The sequence below is a fragment of the Mesitornis unicolor genome, unplaced genomic scaffold (assembly GCF_000695765.1).
Source record: "Mesitornis unicolor isolate BGI_N332 unplaced genomic scaffold, ASM69576v1 scaffold12595, whole genome shotgun sequence".
NCBI lineage: Eukaryota > Metazoa > Chordata > Aves > Mesitornithiformes > Mesitornithidae > Mesitornis > Mesitornis unicolor.
In genome coordinates this window covers 135,276-153,084 of record NW_010184902.1, presented here as the reverse complement: position 1 = coordinate 153,084, position 17,809 = coordinate 135,276, and the positions used below count along the sequence as shown (strand labels likewise).

The 17,809-nt window shown below is 42.7% G+C and overlaps 1 protein-coding gene across 4 annotated transcripts in view; it reads right to left on the bottom strand.

Moving 5' to 3' along the window:
* The window catches only part of ITPR1 (inositol 1,4,5-trisphosphate receptor, type 1), a 158,101-nt gene that overhangs the window by 18,950 nt on the left and 121,342 nt on the right, over nucleotides 1-17,809 (bottom strand). For 3 of the 4 annotated variants that reach the window (XM_010184650.1, XM_010184648.1, XM_010184651.1), the window contains 10 exons: nucleotides 16,981-17,076; nucleotides 16,125-16,247; nucleotides 15,005-15,109; nucleotides 14,001-14,193; nucleotides 10,500-10,622; nucleotides 6,907-7,082; nucleotides 5,561-5,725; nucleotides 3,734-3,929; nucleotides 2,335-2,427; nucleotides 507-646 (listed from right to left, as the gene is read on the bottom strand). In XM_010184650.1, the coding sequence (XP_010182952.1) occupies nucleotides 507-646; nucleotides 2,335-2,427; nucleotides 3,734-3,929; nucleotides 5,561-5,725; nucleotides 6,907-7,082; nucleotides 10,500-10,622; nucleotides 14,001-14,193; nucleotides 15,005-15,109; nucleotides 16,125-16,247; nucleotides 16,981-17,076 (1,410 nt within the window). Of the gene's footprint in view, nucleotides 1-506; nucleotides 647-2,334; nucleotides 2,437-3,733; nucleotides 3,930-5,560; nucleotides 5,726-6,906; nucleotides 7,083-10,499; nucleotides 10,623-14,000; nucleotides 14,194-15,004; nucleotides 15,110-16,124; nucleotides 16,248-16,980; nucleotides 17,077-17,809 lie in introns of all 4 variants that reach the window. The other variant, XM_010184649.1, reaches the window with a different exon arrangement.

Below are 17,809 nucleotides of genomic sequence, written 5' to 3'. Positions count from 1 at the left end.
ATGCCTGCTGTTCTGGTCCTGGCTCTCTGACGATGGCTCCAAACAACATCCACACTTCCTCCCACAGTCTCCGCTCCAAACCATCTTAGTCACTGTCCTCTCATCCGTTCCCCGTTTTCCACATCTTACCTTTCACTAGGGATGCTCCCCACATGCCACCAGCATGGCATCAGCATCCCCATTCTGCTGCCTCATGTTACCCTTTCATTAGCTTCTACTTATCTTATTTCTTCAGATCCTGAACTCCCAAAGCACTTCTGTCTTTTTGGGCCCCATTCTGGACAGCCCTCAAGCTAAAAAAGCCCTAAAAAAAGGATGGGTAGGAGCTGGTTTGAACTGGCTGCTGTTTAATCTGATACTAGAGAGATTTAACTGTGTTACGCAGAGAGAAAGTGTGGTCCCTTCAAGTCGCGATGTATCCTACATCTGTTTAAAGGGAGTGTATACACATTTTCCCCAGCCCTACATGGTTATCACTCTTCCGCCCCCAGTCAGTGATAATTTACCTCTTTGGATGGTTTCCTGAGCACATCACCTACTCCACCCCCACTCCTGAGCCCATGACTCAGTACAGTAACAATGCACATCAGCAACGTCTCGCACGTATGCTCTTTATTCTCTTCCTCCATTTCTTCAGTGACCAGCTCTATTAACACAGCAAGCAAAGACACGTTCAGAAGACAAGAAGATCAGTTTTAAGTAATTCTCTCCATTCTCTGCTGGTTGTGCTCTCTTTTCCCTTTGCAAAAACAGACGGATTTCCAGCCTGCACTGCAAACCTCCTCAGCTCCTGTGAAGAGCCGCCCATCGGAGCAGGTCTCTGCTCTGGCTCCAGCCTTCCCTCCTCTCCCCACCAGCAAGAGTTTTCTTTTGTGCTTGAGCTGCTGTCTTTGACTTGGTGAAATATCTCTTTCAATTTCTGTTAGCATGCCGAGCTCAGATCACCAGATGCCTGTTTATACAGAATCGTAGCTTTCTGACAGCTCTGAGGACAAAGTGTTGCCTCTTACGCTCTCCCTTGGTGCCTGACAGATTGCAGAGCCTTTGGGCTGCACTCAAAATGGCAACTTCCACTTGTATTTTTCAAATGGCTAAAATATCACTGCTTATGGAAACAGCATTTTACTAAAAAAGTAATGCCTTTTTTTGACCCTGTCTTCATTTGGCTGAAGCCTCCAACTTCACTGTTTCAGTTGCAGAACCGTGAGAATTCCTTACCTAGTCTCATCTACTCTCCCTGTACCCATTAAAAGCCTCATGACTTTCATTTCATCATAAAAATGCTCATGAGCAGATCCCACCTTCCCACAGAACGCCTTAGAAAGGCCCAAATCCTTGTGCAATCCAGAAATACCCAAAATGCAAGATGGCAGAGAAATAGCCAAAGAGCTGGGCATCATTACTATCCCTGGCCACATAAGACTCTGATATCGGGTTGATTATTTATGGTATAAAAGCATCTCTGGAGTTTTCCTTTCCGCAGCCAAAGGGTATAACGACAAAGCAGCTCACTCCTCCTAGAGATGCTTAAAGCAGCTGTTGTAGTATCAATGCTGAATCTTAGCTTATCAAAGAGGACACTTGAGCAAAACAGAGCCATCTCCTCGTGCGAGCACGGGCTCATGGCCATTATTGACCTTTGGAGCATTTGACCATGTAAGAGCTCCACTTCTAAAAGAAATAGTGGTGTTCTGTCTGGCTCTCACAGCCAGCATCATCAATCTCTGAGAAGCAAGTTACATTTTCTAGAAAATAAAACTGAAATATTTCACTGCCCAATCTGAGGCTGGCGATTATGCTACAAGCAATATCTCACATGTACTTTTTTGATCTCAGAACCCCCCAGACCTACCCTCTCTGCTTAATCCATTGAGTACTTCCTGCCATATTAAAAACAGTTTCCTTAGTTAGCTAGATAGAATAATGCTGACAATAAATTATGTTCTGCTCTGTATTTCACAGGGTATTATCCTCTGAGATCATATTTAATAGCCTAATGTTTTAAAATAATAAACTTTGTAAAGAAGTAAACTGCATCACTTCCTTCTTAAATTGATAAGGTAAAAAATTAAACAGTCAAGACAGTCTTTTATTAAAATATGGTTTAGTTCTAAGTTTCTCTAGTTTAATCACTTAATGTAACAAATGCCATTTATGCTGTTGGCCTAAATTAATCCTATTTCAAGTCAGATAGTCTTGTGATAGCTTTGTTCCCAGATTTATTATGTGGGAATTTTTTTTTAAGAAATTATAATTTGTCTAATTTAAGGTACTTAACCTGAGAAAGTGTGAAAACTCAAGGTGTGAGTTATGAATTCAACAGCAGATACTTACGGTCTGAAGGAATGATTGAAGAACAGTTTTCACTGCTCCCTGCTTTGCATACATCTGAATAAAGAAACTCTCCGGTCATGGTCTCACCTGGTTCTGTGCGATCTAAAAACAGGTGGTGATGAAGCAAATGGAGAGTTTAACATTTAGCACGTTTTGCAAGATTACTTCGCAGATATTAAGGTATCATCCTATCATGTTCAGTGTGCAATTACTAGGCAGATTTAGAATAGTGTATTATCATAATATCCTGTCCACTTACACATCCAGTGACTTCAAATTCAAACATTTTTTTTTCTTAATTCTATGAATTAAAGAACAAAGTTGTGCATTTATTTTGCAACAGCTCCAAAGTTGAGAGAGCAACTGAAATGGTTCCAAAATGACTATGTTCTAGTGCACAGTGGATTCTGAAGGTGCCTTGAAACTGCCTTTCATTGCCTTTAGAGTACCAAAACAAACCTACTGCCACACAGTAATACTTCTTTGGCATTTCTCCAGCTGCATGAAAAGTGAAATAATAGGGTCAGTGAGGTTTGGGTCTCTCACAGGGTTAGCAGTAAAATTAGAAAAAATAGTGGGAATGACAGATAATACTCGTCTGAATAGCTCCAGTATCAGAGAAAAAAAACCAAAACCAAACAAAGACAAACCCCAGATGAGTGTGACCCACTAAGTTAGTAGGTTGATGCTGCAGGGTGGCAAAACCCCCAATTTTAACTTACAATAAGCAACCTAAGGTCAGCACAGAGAAGTCTGCTACGGAGTTTAAACTGCAGCAAGTATTTGAGGGAGGCTAACACATTCTATAAAACTGAGCAAACCAGAATTACAGATATAAACCTCTGCTTCACAGGAGCATCCCTTTGATGCCCTTCATTTATATTCAGTCTGTGATTTCAGATAAAGTACTAATTTTTGTTATGTTGAAACAAAACCCCACCATTAAAAGCCAATGTAAGCATTCAAGGTCTGGCAAACAGAGGCAGAACTGAATTCTCCCAGTGCAGAGCCTTCTCCACGATGGCCTACCTAAAGTCTGCTTGTAATTAAACTGAGGGAGGGAGTAGGTGTAGCTGAATTAGATAATCTCAACTGTTCTAGCAAACAGTGAGAGGAGAAAGCTCAACTGTGTGCAGAAGAGCCCAAGTGCTACCTCCAGGGGTTCTTCCTCCCCATCCCTCTTTATGCTGCAGCAGACAGCAGTGTTCTGTAAAAATTCTGGGGTATCCATTTGCCCCAATTAGTAACTTCTAAATTTTATTTTCTATTTAAACAGTGTCCTTTGTAAGAAAGAAATTATTAAACTGGTGAGGGAATTGGTATGTCTTGCACACCCTGGGGAACAGAAGCCCATTACTTTCTTCAACACAAGCCATCAAAATGAGTCACTGGTACCAACCTGGCAGTAACGTTTCATTAGGGAGCTTGTCTACTTCCAGGATAAAGTCATCTTTGAAGAAGAGGTACCCCACTATGGAGAACAGGTAGACCAAGATGAGGGCGAGAACAGCCGTCAGGATGATGGAGCGCCCATTGCGAGTGACGCTCTTGATGACGTTCAGCAAAGTCTCTTCTCGGTACACCAAGTCAAAGAGCTGGGGACAACGAACAAAAGCACAGGCTGTTTCTCTGTGTACTACCAATACAACTGGTGGCATGCTACATGTTGGCATAGCATGGGGCAGCACATTAACAATACCAATCTGATGTTTTAAAATGCCTTTAAAGCACCTTTTTGTTTTTTTTTTTTTCTTTTAAAAATTATCTGAAATTTAGCATATTGGCAAAAAAAATGCAGCAGCAAGTGGGGCAGATGGGGTCCTTCACCTCCATTGTACCAGTCTTGTGCTGTGCACTTTGAAACAAGAATAACGAGGCAGCTGCACCTCCTCTGCATCTGCATTTCACAGCCCCCAGTTCTGAGCAGCAGCATGGGAAGAAGTTCCTACCTGGGTTGAGGGCAGGTATTCTAGCTTAATGGCTACATATACAGCGTATATCTACTGTATCTGTTTTTTAGTACTGTCTGCCCCATTGCCACCTCAAAAGAGCTCATTTCAAAATGCAATTAGCTATTTCCTTTAAACCTCAGTTTACTGACTGTATAATTAAACAAGCAATACTTTTGCTTAAATTCTTTGTTTAAATTTCTTTACAGACTTTTCCTTCATTTTTCAGTCCTCTGAGTCTGTGACAATTCACCAGAATAGGCCAGGCAGGTTGCTGGCTATGCTGGTTGACAGTGAGAGGACAGGTACTTGTTAAATCAGACCTACATGAATACAGAAAATAACCAATTCAATTTTCAGAGGATGTAGCAAGCATCAAACAAAGGAACAAAAATAGAGCATTCTGAATGGGACTTAAGGTTTGCTTTAAAAGTAGCACATTTTCTCCACCAACACCAGATATACTCCTTCAGTGCTTATTCTTAGAAGTATCGTGGTGTGCAAGACGAATTCCACCCCAAACAGAAAAACCACATATGCCAGGCATCTGTGTAATTCGTGTCAGGTCTCAAGTCTTAGCTACAGCTAAGGAGGTGCTCCAAAGGTAACCAAGTGCTCAAAGAGCACAGACACTGTTATAGTTACTGACAGCAACAGAGTAAACCATCTTTAAAGACTGTGTGCCTCTTACTCATAGCACAGTAACTCCAAAAGTGCCTACTAACATTTCTATGGCTAGATTCTTCAATGATTTTTTTTCCTCTCATGTATAAGAGCTCTTATGACCTTAAGAAGGCTTAAACCTTCACCAGGTATTGACAGAACTTGAAGTCAAGTTTTAAATTGTTTTATAATCTTGGAAGTCAGAACATGGTCACAAGGAATACATCTGACCTAAAAAACCTGTCCCTTTGAAGTCTAAGAGGACTAACACACAGGAAAATGCTAAATACCTTTGTAATTGCATCTACATCTACTGTGATGAGCAATGGTATCTGAATTTAACCTTAAACACCTGTCTTGCTTAAGGAGGACAAAAAAATCCCCACTTGTCTGTACACCTCAGGAAGAAGAGATGTGGTAGGAGTCCCACAGCCTCCCACCATGACTTCTCCCAAGCAAGATCTCCAGCGTGCGGTTCTCCAAGGAGCGCCTGCACAACAGCTCCCAGGAGCGAAACAGAAAGCGGCGTGTGACACATCTCGATATGCCCGAGGTGGGACTTTACATAGTTACAACACAAACAGAAAAACATTGAGGGCAAAGCGAATACCTACCAACAAACTATAAAAAAATTCGTGTACAAACAGCCCCAGCGCGCAAATCAGAAGGTACAGCAGGTGATAGAGAAACTCTACATCCATGATCATCGCCTTGTATCCTCTAGTGAAGGTTCCACAGTTACCCACAAAGCTCATCAGAAAAATGATTTTATTACAAACCTAAGGAAAGATTGACCATAATTAGTTACATTGGCTTTTATGAACAAAAAAAAAAGTGGCTTTTATGAACAAAAAAGGTCAATTTTTCAAAGCTGGAGATAACTCGGCTCCATGATGATACCAACCACCATGCTGAATTGTCTGTTACACGACAGTGTTTTACACATCAGCCAAAACCTGCTTTCTGTTGTGTTTTCTGCACAGCCAACACAGTGAGCCGAGAGCTGCACACATCTAATAAAATGTGCACACCGACTCCTGTGTCCAGCTTGCTGTCCAAGGGCATCAAGACTAAGATTTAAAGAAGAAAAACACTTCTTGGTGTGAGAGGTAAATCTTCATTAAAAAACACCAAACCAAACCAACTCACCCTGTTCTAAGCATGACACTTTCTGCAGTCAGACAACTCTCCAGCCTACAGCAACTCTTGCATTTCCAAACCACCTCCTATCACTTGCTAATAACCCAGTGCTCCAGATTCCCTCAGCAATTCACCCTCGAGTCATGCACCCTGCAATCCTCCTGGGTAGCCCCAGTTATCAGCACCAGCAGAAAGGCTGCCTTCCACTCACCTGGAACCTGCTAAATGCTAAAATTACCAATAACGACAACAACCACCCTCACAATGCAACTCTGATTCTGCAGCACAGGCACTCAGTGACGTATTTTGAAGACAAGGAGCGCTATTAAATGATGCACTTGAAAGCTGGGCCCTTCATAATAAAGGCAAAGACTCTGAGAAGACGTATCTTTGCACTGCTCCTGCTGACTCAGTCAGAGAGAAACGCTTTTGGCTCCCTCACCACAAGAGACCACAAGTATCTGGGTCTGAGTCTTAATGAAGGTCTCTGGGGGCTCAGCTTACATGCTCGGTCCACACATTACTGTAGCAAAACTGCTTGGTGTCGGCTTTTGGCTGGCAGGTAGGCTGCAGACATTTGGGAAATGCATCATTTAGTGGATATTACACAACCCCAAAAATACTGTAGCTTAGTCACTGAACAGGAGATGGGTTTGAGTGAATAACTGAGTACTTCAGGGTCACAGAGACTTCTTTACCTTTCTTGTGTTCCACCACAATGTCCCAGGCTATTTTTGCCTGATGTCTTCACGAGCAGGTAAGAAACCCTTACATAAGACGCAACAGAAGTGGGCTTCCAAAAAGCCCACTCGATACTTACGTTGAATGCACCCAGGAGAAATAAAGTAGGTTGTAAACCAACTGAAAATATTAGTCGTAATATTGTAGAAGCAATTAAGGCTCGGATGCCGTGGGGCTTAGGAAGAGCTATAACGATGGCCAGAGATATCAGCATCGCTGTCCACAACAAGCCAGACAAGTGGGGCTCCAGTGTACCTAGGGTGGAAAGGAACAAAACAAACCTATTTCAATACTTTGTATAACCAAACAAAGCCAAAATAACCAAATAAATGCCATTTTGCCCTATCTTTGGTGGAGCATCATTAAGCCTCACGTTCAGACATTACTGATTTCAAAGCAGTAAGTGGAACATCTGAGCCCAATGCTTTCAGCAGATTTTAATTACAAACTTGTTTCTAAAGTGTTATGTAAATGATAAGCACCAGTATTATAGGATTCTTCAGTTTAACATTCATTACTTATATACCTTGAATGCTAAAAAGGAGAGGCATTTTGCTGATGTGTTGAATGGGTAGGTGAGGACAGACCACATACTCCTCCAGGTCCGGATTCACAGCAGATTCTCCTATTAAGCTTTTGGTCAAAAACCTCGTACCAGATTTTGTCATCTCTTGCTATTTCTGGTTCTATTTAGGCTGTCCCATGAGACTGCTTACATAACATCAGCCCGTGTGGCTAAAAATACACTTCTCTGAAAGAGCCATAAAAAATACTCAGCCGAAAATACCGTTTACCCTGGCTTTATACGGAATATAGAAGACATCTTTTTCTTAAAACCGACATTAAAAATGCTTTTCTATAAGAAACTGGTACCTCAACAGACAAAAAGGCAAGACCTCCCCAAACCTCGTAGCACTCTGCAAGAACATACTCAGAGGACTGTGGTGTCTTATTGGCAGGATATTCACTGAGGGCTTTTTTCTTCCCTCCACCCAAACTCAGAAGGCTTACGAAAAATTATTCTCATCTGACTACCATGAGCAGCCATTTAATTTTGTTCCAAATCACTATAGATTAATAAAGACAGCAGAGGATAGATGGAAATTAAAACTTAATAAGTATAAAGTCGAACAGATGTTTCCGCTGTCTGAAGGGAGTTTGGGATCCCAGAGCAACGCCGCCACCGCTGCTGGAGCTGTCAAACAGCAAAAGGTGCAGAGCTCGAAACAGAGTCACCCGAGTGGGAACGACAGACAGCACAGAGAGGGGAGAGAGAAAGAAAGATGTGCAGAAGCTCATTTAGGAATGACTTGGGAACTGCTGTAAGAGGCAGATCCTGAAGGATCCTGCCTGCACTTGCACCAGTGTCTGAACATACCAGCTATTACAAAGCCATCCACGGCACATGAACGCATTTGCTTTCACAAGTTTCAGCAGTTCCCATCAGGTTTGCAAAAATAACCAGAGTTAAAGTCCTGAACTGTCACCTGTGGCACCCGCCTTGGAAGGTCCCGACACCATGGGCTGCTCATCAGCACAAGGAGCGCGATGCCACAACACACAAAGACCTTAATGGGACCCCAGTTAGGGGAGTACAGGGGCTAAGGGCACAGCTTGTCTCTCTTTCCTGGGGACAGAGAGAGACTGACTAAACTGGGAACGGTGGTTTTGCCCTTGGATCACCAAGCCAGGTCACTCAACATCAACTGCCCACACCCAACCTAAGGTCCACGCGCTTGCTGTGAGGACGTCCAGCCCGCTCCATGGCTGCTGGCAGGAGGAGCAGGTAACCAGGAGGACCTGGTAGGAAGCTCTCCCTCTCTCCGGAATTCTCACCCTTCCAGTACCGAATTCCAGGCATCCAGCTTTGTTTCTGCTCCTCAAGTCAGAAGTTTTACAGTTTCTGCTACAGGCGGATGCTCATCAGCTGCTCAGTGCACCATGTTTGAGCAATTTAAGACATTGACAACTTCCCCCATACGGTCTGTTTTGAAAAGTCTTTTTTTTTTTCCTTTAAATCTAAATATAAAACACACATGTATTTTTTTTTATTTTACATTTTTGATTGTAACTAGTAGAGGAAGAGATTTTATCAAAATGTTACCTGATAAATCAAGTATTTCAAATATGCAGGGTAGGGCATCTTCAGGATGCCAAATTATCCCCCCCAAGTCTTGCAATTTGTAATCTCAACGAAGTTGTTTAATTACCAGGTTTCCTAGCAGCCATCAATACAGACTTTTAAATTTTCATTTGTGATCTTTGAAACTAGAAACAGAAAACTCGGTTGTTCTTTGAGCTTGTTAAAACTTTTCAACCAGCTGCTGGCCAGAACAGGACCCGGGTAGCGCCGTGGCCTGCACCCACAGGGCACAATGCAGAGGTCCAGCAGCTGAAACCACAGCGGCTTGCTGCAAAGGGAACGATAACTCTTCTTCCCCCTCAGGAACACCAGATTTTAGTCTAAAATATCCTGTACCTTCCCACAGGCTTCATCAGGATGCAGAACCCCTAAATGCAAGTTTTCCATGCCCACTGCAACTATAAGCTGCCATCAAACATGACTTGGACAAAACGATAGCTCTCCTCAATCTGAATTAACTGCTCAGCTGCAAAAAGGGTGAAGCAGCTTTTACGCTGCACACAGATTGCCCAGCTGGTAATTTTCTTATGTTCAGGCTACTGCTACCTCTGAGCTGCCACAGCTTTGGGTTCTGTAGTCAGCAATGAACATGAGAGAGATGCAGAGGGAAGTTCAGTAGGAGAAGATAAGCATCCAACTGTGGCATTATGGATCTCAGAGAAAGGGAAGTGAGGGCCTGAACAATAACCATCCTCTCCAGGAGGAGGTTTTACTGCTGGGGTCTTTATTTATTGAATTGGCTCTAAGAACCACCACTGTCCATAAACCTACATTTCAGATCAAAAGCATCTTCCATGAGATCTATTACAGCAAGATTATGCCATCCCACACAAGTTAACTCATCTTTTGTGTCAGGAATGATGGCAAACCCAGCTGCTACCTGCTGGTGGTGAGGAACCTTGGAGCATCAGGTTGCTCATGAGTCAGGGGAACAGCTGGCGAGTTCCTCCTCGCTCCTGAGGCAACTTCTGCTCTGAGTGCTTGGAGGGGTGAGGGACCCCTCGGAGAGACAAGCAGAGGGGAGAGGAGCTCTTTTTCTGCATCATCCATCAGTCTGTATTGGCATAAGGCAGGTTATTTTGCCCCTGATCGCCCCACTTGCCAACACAGGGTAATCTCACTCCCCCCATTCCAACGCTCCCGAAGTGCTACGGTATCATGAAAGTTTTATGACAAGTGGCATTAATAAAATGCAAGCTTGATGAAAACAACAAATTAACATTTCTCATAATTTTAGTTCAATACTTAATTACAGAATTTTAAAACAAACCAGAACAGTCAAGTAATTAAAGGTGGATGCCTGCCTTTGATAATTTTTCCCCTAGGAAAAAGCATGGCTCTACATTTTCCTTACAAATGCCTCAAGAAAAAGTAAGTCAGAGAACAGTGCCATTCAAAACAAGGCAATTAAAAAAGCCAGTTTCTGTTCTGTCCTCAGTGAAGTAAACAGGAATGCACAGACAAGTGGGGGTGCAGAATTTGGCTCATTATACCTTATTTGTTCATATATTTATGTTAAATATTGGTACCTCCTCGAATTCCTTTGAATGGATAAAAAAATGCTACCAGCAGGTTCATAAGGACAGCCAGGTTAAAGGAAATACTGCTCCAGAAGGACATGTTGCGAGCACACCAGTATAGGAAAGGTTGAGCTGCAAAAGAGAGGAAAAAAATGTTTAATTGAGTATTTAAAAAACCAGAGGCCTATATAAAAAATTAATCTCTACCAAAATTTAGTTTATTTTCAGTTTGCCCAAGAGCACAGCATCAACAGTAGTAATATTCATGGCTTATTCTTGAGTTTAATTTGATTACTCTTTATCTTTGGGGTACATCTAGTTTCCTAGCTAGTGCTAAGGCAACGGACTCATGGTAAAAAGGAACACATTTTCAAACATGATTTAGTGGCAGCATGAGAATGAGTTCAAGGACTTCAAGCTTCCCATGTACTTCATGCTCAGAGTCACACAAAGAACTACAAGGAGGAGGAAAATCTGTAAACGTTACCATCGGTGAGATTCAGCCCCATCCCTCCCAGTTAGGCTGCTGCCAGCAGCTCACTGACACGAGACACTGCCCACCCTCAAACCTCTTCTCCGCTGTAGTAAGCCAGAAAAAACGCAGCAAAGACAGTGCAAGGTGGACAGCTGAGACCCAAAATGCAGCACAGCGACAGAACAAAAAAGCTAAAACATTTAGGACCAGTTGCCAAGCCAGTAGGACAACTTTATTTCAAACTGATAAATTTTAATAATCTCTGCAGCAAGAATCAAGAGGCACAGGAAGCAGAAGGATTCATTTTCTGAAGTGGTCATGGACAGGAAGATGACAGGGACGGCTAAGAAGCTGCCTTACAGTAATTCCCTCTGCATCAAGGCAAAATCCCCGATTTTAGCTCCTGCAGGCTTATTTTACAGCAAATTGTGTACTCCTGAAATCTAGAGTGGCAAAAAAAAATCTATTAAAAATGCTCTCAAAGAAGGGAAAGAACTAATACTTTTCCCTGTTTGAAGGGGGTGACGTGTACAGGCATCAGAGAGCAAAGGAAAAGAAGCTCACAGTGAAATTTAGGGAAAAAATGAGAATGCAAACTCTGGGGCTGAAAAGTAAATTAATGAATGCAGCAATTCTGAGAATCACAGTGGCCACCACCTCTCTTCAGCAAATCACTTCTAGCATCCTAAGCTAAAAAATGGGTTAAAAGAATTACACAATGCCTCATTATACTGAGTTGAAATGCACATAAAAAGCAAATGCAATGAACAGCTGAAAGCAAAGGAAAGGACTACAGAAAGGTACCCGTCACTGTACCAATACAAGCTCCACTGCGCCTGATTAGCCAGGGACACGTTAAGCCTTGCTGAAACGTGATGTAGCCACGTTTCAAATACACGATGCATTGATTTCTATATCATCTCTGTTCTCAGGTTCATTTTAACTGGAAGAATTTACAAGCAGGTTGAATTCATTTGGATGACATTGTTATATTAAGGGCAATTACCAAGTTCCAGTTTTTACTTTAAATTTTCCTTTGGGGATGGGCACAGAGTATCTGCCCTTTGCAGCACTCCTGCCTGCTTTTGGCAAGCTCATTCCAATTTCCTAATTAAGGTTTTGGGAGATTTACGGTGCTTGGATGATGGGCTAGCACCGTGAGCTGAAGGAGGAAAGAGATGGGTCTTTAGAAGACTTTTTTAAAAAAGTCTTTCTCAGGTTTGAATAAACTGTAGACCAGAATATTAGGAGACAGACTAAATTATTCCAGTTCCTAAAAGGAAAAAAAAATATTCTACATTTCTGATCAGTTTGGGGTCTGTTGTTATTGATGGATGTTTTCACAGCTTGCCTGGAGACAGCCTCAAAGACAATTAAAATAACTAAAGAGTCTCAACTTCAACAACAAAATCTAACACAATATACGGGTGCTGCCAAAGACAAAGTTGCCCATTTATTTAGGATGTCAAATGCTCCCATATTCTTGCAGACTTCTTAGAAGCCATTTTAGGGAGCAGCTTCCTGGGGATTTTGGTGCTGTCAGAAGAACTAACCCACTGCTTGGTGGGAATAGCTTCACTCCATTTAGTACTCATACACATGAAAAATATTTCAGTAGAGCTGACCAAGTTTCAGGTGGTCATATCTGTGCCTGACTTTGACAATTTTAAATAGTATGACTGCAATTATTTTCTCTGTTAAAAAAAATCCATTAACATAGATATATACATACATGCCAACAATCAGAAGCAAATATTGAGTTTCCATTACCAAGTGTGCAACACATCATCAGCTCTAGTGGAAACTGTGCATATGCGTCCTAAAAACAAACTGGAAAGAGTCCAGGCTCTTCTTGGAGGTGAACACACAGTGAAAGGGTGAGCTGCAATCGTCAGAGGTTGCAACAAGGGAAATAATTTTATAAAAAATAAATGAGGAAGGTCAAGAGGTCCCTTTCTCACCAATTTTTTCCCTATGCCACCAAGGTTGCTGTCAGGGGAAGGCCTTTGCTAACAAGGCTAGAGGGCTGCCTGGCCCCGCAGGCGGGTGGTGGTGCTGACAGCAGCACACAGCTCTACAGAAGCCCACTCCCACATCTGCTCTCGGAGGTGGTTCTAGGCCAGTCTGTGCTCTTGCATGAACAACTGGAGTTTAGCTGATGCAAGCATGGGGAACAACGGTGGTATCAGATGGCAGATGTTGACTTGAGCAGGAAAGAACTGCTTTATCTCTCACGTTTCAGAGGAAAATTCTAACGACTCTGCCCACTGACGCTGAGCCTCATGTGCAATGTTTTTCCTTCAGCAAAACAGGATTTCTATTTATTTATTAAATAACTTTAGGCAAATTAGTTAGAAAGTTTACTGGGGGAAGCAGTGGCATTGTATGGAGTAAAAGATAACTTTTACGTTTTTCTAGCTCCTCAGAGGCAAAAGCAGTGCATGAAAATGCTTGCTTTCAGATATTTTAGCATCATGGGGCTCAAAAAAGGGACTTAATCGACATGTCTGTCCATCTACTCCTTGCCCAAAGAAAGGATGAATTCTACTTTTACCATTAGTGGAAAATGCATGTTTAACCTGTCCTGAAATACTTCCACTGCTGGAAATGCCGTAAGTCCACGCTGCATTACCCAGCCTTACTCCGCCTTGCACTGCAAGGGAACTGCTCTGTGTATCCAGCGCAGGGAAGGAGAACCGACCGCTGCTTTCTTCTGCTGTGTCCTCTCCATTTCTCCCTGCCACCAAACGTCTTCTTGTTTAAGCTAAGCCTCCACAGATTTGTTCCTTCCTGTTGGATCTTAAAAAAGATGACCTGTGATCCTTCTTACAACTCTCCCCTGGATCCCCTCCAGTTGGTCCATATTGCTCTTGCATTGAGCTCGACTTCGTTACAGCACGTTGCCATCGTGCAGAGGAGCAGACTCTTTCCAACAATTAGCAACTGGGGAACCATCTGCTACCAAGTCAACATTTCAGACACTGAAAACCTGACCTCAGTGCTCTGCTGGTAATGCTCCACGCAACCCAACCCACCTCGCAATTTCTTTTGCCAGTTCATCTCATTAAAGAGGTCTTCTGATTTCATGAAGAAGTCGTTGATCTTGCTGCCCTGTTCATCCCTCTCTGTGGTATAATATATCCGCAGCTTGGACTCCTTCGTGAGGAATTCACATATACTGGGCACGGGGAAGACGATTTGCTCCATGGTACGGTCTGACCTGACAATCTGAACAGCAGCATTATTAGAGTTCTTCCTAGCTTTTAAATGCTTTTATTTCTTGTTTTGTCTACAATTCAACCCCCCACCTTTCAAACCAGCTACGTTCAGAAACTTGGACACATTTCCGTAGAACAGCAGCTTGATAAAGACTTCATTTAATTTACCTTCCAAAGCAGGCCTACATTTAGCTCCAAGACTGATAATTTCAATCCTGGCAATACTGTTCTTAGCTGGAATTCCCAAGGGGTCCAGTGAATCCTGCACCAAAGCTGAGCTGCATTTCAGAGCGCTCTGGTCACCCAATTCAAGAATCTTAGCAAATTTTAGCCACGCATTGTGCAGGGAAGTACGAGGAATAATAGTTACATTTATATTGCTTAATAAAGAGTTTCGCAAACTCTCTTGTTTTACTTTTAAAAAACATCTTAGATTGTACATCAGGCAACATTGTACTTGTTATTTTACTACAGAAAGAATGGCAAAAGCCATCACTAACTTTATGGATTCAGCAATAGTACCGGCCAAAATGCAACAGAAGTGAAGTTACAGTTCCTCCTGCCAACAGAGCTCTGCTCAGCTCCATCTTAAAGCCCACACATGACAGCTCAAAAATAGCTCCCCCCCAGCGGCTGTCAAAAAATAAAATAAAATAAAAAAGTACATATATATCCTTATGTCAAAGATGACAGTCCACACACAGGTAGTCAGTTCAACCAAAATACCACGTGTAATGTAACCGGTGTTCAACTCCGCCGTGTCTCTCTCCACAGATCACTGCCCCCCGCACACCTCCCGGCAGCCCCTGGTTTCCCTTTACCTCGATCTGTGCCGTGTGCTTGGCGTAAAACTCCAGAGCCTCATCTCCCTCTATCTGACCTCCCGGCTTCAGCATGTTCTGCAGCTCTTTGTTATGACGAGCCAACTAAAATAAAGAAATGCAAAGGGAGTGGGAGACACCAGATGTCTCTCTCTGATATTAAATTTCTGATTTTTGGCATAAAAACAGAAATAGTATGCAGTCAGCTGCTAAGAAAGGGCAAAGTTGACAGAAGGCTTGTTCTGTTCCAACCAGACACCCTGCAGCTCTATTCTGGGAGCAAGTCAGAATGATTCAAATATGTATTTTTTTTAATATCCATGTTGTACTCCTCTTTTACCCATCCTCTCCCACCCTTTGTCTGAGATGGGAAACTTCTTGAACTTTCACATTCGGTCTAGGTCTCTCCTTCTACACCCACTCCAATTCAAAGGTATGCTAATCACACAAGCATCGAGGCAGGGACAGAAGAGAAAATTTGCATTAATTGAAAAGCAGTTGCACAGAGCACTGCTCAAAAATGCTTCTGGATGCTCTAAATGCATCTTAACGCATAATGATGGGTTTTTCTCTCAGATGCAATAGGAACAAGGACTCTCTAGTGGAGTGATATATGTAGCATCAATATATTAAGTAGATCTAGGTATTTTTTCCCCCTTGGTCTTTTACCTTTCAAACACGACATTGTATCAATACAATGAACTTGACTGGCTCCAGCATAGGTGACAGGAGAGAGACTGTGGTAAGAACCATAAAAGCAGAGTAAGATTTCTGCTTATGGTTTAAGTGACCCATGAGTAGAACTTCTTTGGGAATATAAAGTAACCTTTGATATAGCTGAAAAATAATACATTGCTCCCCAGTACTGCCAAGAACTTGAATCACGTGTCTTCAGAAACTCGATCAGGGGCCTGCCTGCTTCCCATTCTAAAAGAAAATTCAATGTTTTATTATAGAATTTGCTTTTCTGATTCTTTAAGGATTGGAATTTGCTCTGACAAAAAGAGAACGTGCAGTGAGTTTGTCTCAGAGGTAAGCCACTAAAATTATCTCAGTGCAAAGCACTGTTAGTCACAGTTTGTGACGCTTGGTGCTACAAAAGCTGCAGATGAAATTCTACCTGATGAGCCAGTATATAAATGTTGTGTCCCACATTCCTCGGAGATGCCGCAAGGTCTTCCCCATTCTCTCCATCCTCAAATTCTACTTCTCCCTGCAGATAAGCCTTCTTTATCACTTCCACCTAGAAAGAGACATGGGCCAAAAAAGAGACAGCTCAGGCTGAAGTCTGCTAAGGTCAGTTCACATCTGGGACTCTCGCAGGGGTGAAAGGGAGCTGAGCACACACACTCAAGAGGAAGGTCAGTGGGCTTCAGGATGTAACAGGAGACCTGAACTCAGCACCTCCAGCCCAGCTCATCAACACGAGCAGCTAAACTTCACCTTCCTCTCTAGGTGATGTATTCCGGGCCACCCTTGTCGAGCGCTGCGTCACGTTCTGACCTCTGGCCCCCACCGCAGCTACATGCACCGAGACAAGTCAACTGTGTTTCAGCTGTACTCTGAATATCTTGTTTGTGTTTTCACCAGTTAATACATTAACCAGCCCAAAAGCCTGCTACAGTCTACTGAACAGCTTTTAGGTCACGAGCAATTTTCATTTCTCTCTGCCTCTTATGCAAATGCCTTCCATGTGTGGATTTCGAAGCATCACACAATGCTTCTTCCCTTCCTTATGCAGGATGCTGAATACCTCCTCCGTAGCATTCCCTAATCGCTCGTGCTGCCTGGGAACTAGACAGACCCCTCTCCTGTGGATATTGCCCTCATTCAACCAAACCCTTGAAAGGTCTTACAGATGCCATGCCCAGACCACCTGCAGCACCTCTGGACGAATATGACCACACCAGTCCCCCCAGTGCTGCTGTACCAGCCTTGAAGGGAGTCGAGAGTTTCAAAGTAACCCAGAGACTCACCAGCTCTTTGGGTCTCATGTTGTAGAGGATCCTCTCCGCATTCTCACTGTCGTGTCTGCTCTCCATGATCGCCAAGAGCAGTTTTGAAGCGTTATTCTGAAGGGAGGGAAGAACAATGGCAATCACTGCCTGGAGTCAATAAATGAGGGTACCCAGCTTGAGTGCTACCACCCCTGTGCCCAGAAGGGCTTGAGATACCTCGTTTCTATAAACATGAGCTGCCACAGACAGGGCAGAGCCTCCCAGCCAGCCCACTGCAGGACTCCTTCAGCCTCACCTCGCCAAGCATTCTCTTCACTCTAATTATTAAAATATACAACTCGGTAGTATTTTTTATTAGTTTACTTCCTATTTACTGGGGGACATCAAATTAACCTAAGTTAAGGTTTAGATTTCTAAAACGCTGAGGTCTCAAGCTCGTATCATTGTATTTTGTTTTAAAGATACTGCAGCATTACTGCAAGCTCTCAGCTCCAAAATGGTTCAGCTCAGCTTTACTCAAGATATTGTTGATTAAATCAAAGGGCAGCCAAGGCTGAAGACACAGACGTGCTTCGCTGCTTTTAACTGAAAATTGCTCTGCGACCTGCTCCTGCCAAGAAATAGAGGGAGGAAATGAGAAACTACCACAAGGCACCAGACTACTTTCATACGCACAATTAAGATTAAAATCCATCATGACTGACAATAAAAAACAATAAAAGTATTTAATTTTGAAGTATAATGCTAATTGAGTCTAAAAGCATTTTTTATTTCGAATAATAAAAAACCCACATTACCCATCATAATGGTGTGAGTTGGTAACGGAAAACAACCAGACATTGCACTG